At 45.9% G+C, this 6,245-nt stretch overlaps 1 protein-coding gene across 1 annotated transcript in view; it reads right to left on the reverse strand.

Annotated features, from left to right (window-relative positions):
* The window catches only part of LOC121274260 (caveolin-1-like), a 49,797-nt gene extending 46,370 nt beyond the window's left edge, over nt 1–3,427 (reverse strand). Inside the window, exon 1 of the mRNA XM_041181471.1 lies at nt 3,320–3,427. Within this exon, the coding sequence (XP_041037405.1) occupies nt 3,320–3,427 (108 nt within the window). The remainder of the gene's footprint in view (nt 1–3,319) is intronic.
* Between the last annotated feature and the right edge of the window lie 2,818 nt (nt 3,428–6,245).

Here is a 6,245-nt window from a genome sequence, read left to right on the forward strand (position 1 = left end):
CTAAATACAGGACCCTACTGATCAACTCTAAATACAGGACCCTACTGATCAACACTAAATACAGGACCCTACTGATCAACTCTAAATACAGGACCGTACTGATCAACTCTAAATACAGGACCCTACTGATCGACCATAAATACAAGATCCTACTGATCAACCCTAAATACAGGACCCTACTGATCAACCCTAAATACAGGACCCAACTGATCAACTCTAAATACAGGACCCTACTGATCGACCATAAATACAGGACCCTACTGATCGACCCTAAATACAGGACCCTACTGATCAACTCTAAATACAGGACCCTACTGATCAACTCTAAATACAGGACCCTACTGATCAACTCTAAATACAGGACCCTACTGATCAACTCTAAACACAGGACCCTACTGATCAACTCTAAATACAGGACCCTACTGATCGACCATAAATACAGGACCCTACTGATCAACCCTAAATACAGGACCCTACTGATCGACCATAAATACAGGACCCTACTGATCAACCCTAACTACAGGACCCTACTGATCAACTCTAAATACAGGACCCTACTGATCAACACTAAATACAGGACCATACTGATCAACTCTAAATACAGGACCCTACTGATCGACCATAAATACAGGACCCTACTGATCAACCCTAAATACAGGACCCTACTGATCAACTCTAAATACAGGACCCTACTGATCGACCATAAATACAGGACCCTACTGATCGACCCTAAATACAGGACCCTACTGATCAACTCTAAATACAGGACCCTACTGATCAACTCTAAATACAGGACCCTACTGATCAACTCTAAATACAGGACCCTACTGATCAACTCTAAATACAGGACCCTACTGATCAACTCTAAATACAGGACCCTACTGATCAACTCTAAATACAGGACCCTACTGATCAACTCTAAATACAGGACCCTACTGATCTCCTCTAAATACAGGACCCTACTGATCGACCATAAATACAGGACCCTACTGATCAACCCTAAATACAGGACCCTACTGATCAACTCTAATTACAGGTCCCTACTGATCAACTCTAAATACGGGACCCTACTGATCTCCTCTAAATACAGGACCCTACTGATCAACCCTAAATGCAGGACCCTACTGATCAACCCTAAATACAGGACCCAACTGATCGACCATAAATACAGGACCCTACTGATCGACCCTAAATACAGGACCCTACTGATCAACCCTAAATGCAGGACCCTACTGATCTCCTCTAAATACAGGACCCTACTGATCGACCATAAATACAGGACTCTACTGATCAACCCTAAATACAGGACCCTACTGATCAACTCTAAATACAGGACCCTACTGATCAACTCTAAATACAGGACCCTACTGATCAACTCTAAATACAGGACCCTACTGATCAACTCTAAACAGGACCCTACTGATCGATCATAAATACAGGACCCTACTGATCAACTCTAAATACAGGACCCTACTGATCGACCATAAATACAGGACCCTACTGATCAACCCTAAATACAGGACCCTACTGATCAACTCTAAATACAGGACCCTACTGATCAACACTAAATACAGGACACTACTGATCAACTCTAAATACAGGACCCTACTGATCAACTCTAAATACAGGACCGTACTGATCAACTCTAAATACAGGACCCTACTGATCGACCCTAAATACAGGACCCTACTGATCAACCCTAAATACAGGACCCAACTGATCAACTCTAAATACAGGACCCTACTGATCGACCATAAATACAGGACCCTACTGATCGACCCTAAATACAGGACCCTACTGATCAACTCTAAATACAGGACCCTACTGATCAACTCTAAATACAGGACCCTACTGATCAACTCTAAATACAGGACCCTACTGATCAACTCTAAATACGGGACCCTACTGATCTCCTCTAAATACAGGACCCTACTGATCGACCATAAATACAGGACCGTACTGATCAACCCTAAATACAGGACCCTACTGACCAACTCTAAATACAGGACCCTACTGATCGACCATAAATACAGGACCCTACTGATCAACCCTAAATACAGGACCCTACTGATCAACTCTAAATACAGGACCCTACTGATCAACACTAAATACAGGACACTACTGATCAACTCTAAATACAGGACCCTACTGATCAACTCTAAATACAGGACCGTACTGATCAACTCTAAATACAGGACCCTACTGATCGACCCTAAATACAGGACCCTACTGATCAACCCTAAATACAGGACCCAACTGATCAACTCTAAATACAGGACCCTACTGATCGACCATAAATACAGGACCCTACTGATCGACCCTAAATACAGGACCCTACTGATCAACTCTAAATACAGGACCCTACTGATCAACTCTAAATACAGGACCCTACTGATCAACTCTAAATACAGGACCCTACTGATCAACTCTAAATACGGGACCCTACTGATCTCCTCTAAATACAGGACCCTACTGATCGACCATAAATACAGGACCGTACTGATCAACCCTAAATACAGGACCCTACTGACCAACTCTAAATACAGGACCCTACTGATCGACCATAAATACAGGACCCTACTGATCAACCCTAAATACAGGACCCTACTGATCAACTCTAAATACAGGACCCTACTGATCGACCATAAATACAGGACCCTACTGATCAACCCTAAATACAGGACCCTACTGATCAACTCTAAATACAGGACCCTACTGATCAACACTAAATACAGGACCCTACTGATCAACTCTAAATACAGGACCCTACTGATCGACCATAAATACAGGACCCTACTGATCAACCATAAATACAGGACCCTACTGATCAACTCTAAATACAGGACCCTACTGATCAACCATAAATACAGGACCCTACTGATCAACCATAAATACAGGACCCTACTGATCAACTCTAAATACAGGACCCTACTGATCTACCATAAATACAGGACCCTACTGATCAACTCTGAATATAGGACCCTACTTATCAACCCTAAATACAGGACCCTACTGCTCAACTCTAAATATGGGACCCTACTGATCAACCCTAAATACAGGACCCTACTGATCAACTCTAAATACAGGACCCTACTGATGCACTCTAAATACAGGACCCTACTGATCATCTCTAAATACAGGACCCTACTGATCAACTCTTAATACAGGACCCTACTGATCAACCCTAAATACATGACCCTACTGATCAACCCTAAATACAGGACCCTACTGTAATAGTGACACATAATGCACGACCCAACTAAGAACTCTACAGGGCTCTCTACCTGTTACAGGATTCACCCAGGCCCCAGAAACTTACTTTAACAATTTCATCATTGAGATGTTTTGGGTCCCTGTTGACCAGGTCGATCTCCTTATCGTGTTTGTCAAGGTGAAGGTCCTCCTTCCTTTGGCCCTGCTCGGCCATGGCCCTGTATCACTTAGCCAACCGTCAGTATTTTTCTCTCAGAGTCAGCGACTGTAGCTCCTGAACAGGCTGGAGAGCCTCGCTGGAATCCTGGACAAATGATCCTGGCCTCTGATACCAGGATATATGTAGCCACGTTCCTGCCCCCAGCAACACACTTGCCAACAGTCTTGAGATGGTTGTAATTTGACCAATGTAGACTGAGAGAAATCAGAGAAAGAGAGAGGGGGGTGGGGATCAGAGAAAGAGAGAGAGGGATCACAGAGAGGTATCAGATAGAAAGAGATGGAACAGCGAGAGAGATCAGAAAGAGAGGGAGAGCTAGAGGGATCAGAGAAAGAGAAAGAGGGATCAGAGAGAGAGGAATCACAGATGGGAATCAGAGAGAGGAATCAGAAAAGGGATCAGAGGGAGGGATCAGAGGAACAGAGAGAGGAATCAGAGATGGAAATCAGAGAGGGAGAGAGGAACCTGAGAGAGAGAGAGAGAGGAACCTGAGAGAGAGAGAGGAATCAGAGAGAGAGAGAGAGAAATCAGAGAGAGTGGAATCAGAGGGGGAGAGAGGAATGGGAGAGAGAGATGAATCACAGAGGGGAATCAGAGAAAGGGATCAGAGAAGGTTCAGAGAGAGTGAGAGATGAATCAGAGAGAGAGGAATGAGAGAGAGGAATGAGAGAGAGAGGAATCACAGAGGGAGCAATCACAGAGGGAGCAATCACAGAGGGAGCAATCACAGAGGGAGCAATCACAGAGGGAGGAATCACAGAGGGAGGAATCACAGAGGGAGGAATCACAGAGGGAGGAATCAGAGAGAGGAATCAGAGAAAGGGAGCAGAGAGAGAGGAATTAGAGAGCGAGGAATCAGAGATGGAGAGAGGAATCAGAGATGGAGAGAGGAATCAGAGATGGAGAGAGGAATCAGAGATGGAGAGAGGAATCAGAGATGGAGAGAGGAATCAGAGATGGAGAGAGGAATCAGAGATGGAAATCAGCAAGGGAGAGAGGAATCAGAGAAAGAGAGGAATTAGAGAGAGAGGAATCAGAGATAGGAATCACAGAGGGAGGAATCAGAGAGAGGGATCAGAGAGAGAGAGGGATCAGAGAGAGAGAGGAATCAGAGAGAGAGAGGAATCAGAGAGAGAGAGGAATCAGAGAGAGAGATAGGAATCAGAGAGAGAGATAGGAATCAGAGAGAGAGATAGGAATCAGAGAGAGAGGAATCAGAGAGAGGTATCAGATAGAGAGAGACGGAACAGCGAGAGAGATCAGAGAGAGAGGGAGAGCTAGAGGGCCAGAGAAAGAGAAAGAGGGATCAGAGAGAAAGAGGAATCCGAGAGATGGGAATCAGAGAAAGGGATGAGAGAGAGGGATCAGAGAGAGGGATAAGAGGAACAGAGAGAGGAATCAGAGATGGAAATCAGAGAGGGAGAGAGGAACCTGAGAGAGAGAGAGAGAGGAATCAGAGAGAGAAAGGAATCAGAGAGAGAGAGAGGGAGAGGAATCAGAGAGAGTGGAATCAAAGAGAGAGAGGGATCAGAGGGGGAGAGAGGAATGGGAGAGAGAGAGATGAATCACAGAGGGGAATCAGAGAAAGGGATCAGAGAGAGAGATGAATCAGAGAGAGAGGAATCAGAGAGAGAGGAATCACAGAGGGAGGAATCACAGAGGGAGGAATCACAGAGGGAGGAATCAGAGAGAGAGAGAGGAATCAGAGAGAGGAATCAGAGATGGAGAGAGGAATCAGAGAAAGGGAACAGAGAGAGAGGAATCAGAGAGAGAGGAATCAGGGAGAGAGGAATCAGGGAGAGAGGAATCAGGGAGAGAGGAATCAGAGATGGAGGGAGGAATCAGAGAAAGGGAACAGAGACAGGGATCAGAGAGAGAGGGGAATCAGAGAGAGGAATCAGAGATGGAGAGAGGATTCAGAGAAAGGGAACAGGGACAGGGATCAGAGAGAGAGAGGAATCAGAGAGAGAGGAATCAGGCAGAGAGGAATCACAGAGGGAGGAATCACAGAGGGAGGAATCACAGAGGGAGGAATCAGAGAGAGAGAGGGTATAGTGAGAGAGGGATCAGAGAGAGAGTGGAATCAGAGAGAGAGAGAGAGAGAGAGAGAGGAATCACAGAGAGGAATCAGGGAGAGGGGAATCAGAGAGAGGGGAATCAGAGAGAGGGGAATCAGAGAGAGGGGAATCAGAGAGAGGGGAATCAGAGAGAGGATTCACAGAGGGGAATTAGGGAGGGAACAGAGAAAGAGAGAAGAATCAGAGAGAGAATCAGAGGGAGAGATAGAGGGATCAGAGAGAGGGGGAGAGAGGAATCACAGAGAGGGGTCAGAGAGGGAGATCAGAGAGAGAAAGAGGGGCATCAGTGAGAGAGCAGAATCAGAGAGGGATCAGAGAGAGGAATCAGAGAGAGAAAGAGGGATCAGAGAGAGAGGGATGGATCAGAGAGAGGAATCACAGAGAGAGGGGCCGGAGACGGGATCAGAGAGAGAGCCATCAGAGAGAGAGAGAGAGGGATCAGTGACAGGGAGAGATCAGAGACAGAGAGGAATCAGAGATTGAGAGCAAAGGATCAGAGAGAGAGCAATCAGAGAGAGAGAGAGAGAGAGAGGAATCAGAGAGAGAGGAATCAGAAAGAGAGAGGGGGGATAAGAGAGAGAGAGAGAGAGGAATCAGTGAGAGAGAGAGATCAGAGAGAGGGGTCAGAGAGAGAGAGGGATAAAAGAGAGAGGGGGGTCAGACAGAGGGATCAGAGAGAGAGGGATCAGTGACAGGGAGAGGGATCAGAGACAGAGAGATAGGAATCAGAGATT

This window comes from Carcharodon carcharias (assembly GCF_017639515.1).
Source record: "Carcharodon carcharias isolate sCarCar2 chromosome 35 unlocalized genomic scaffold, sCarCar2.pri SUPER_35_unloc_5, whole genome shotgun sequence".
Taxonomy (NCBI): domain Eukaryota; kingdom Metazoa; phylum Chordata; class Chondrichthyes; order Lamniformes; family Lamnidae; genus Carcharodon; species Carcharodon carcharias.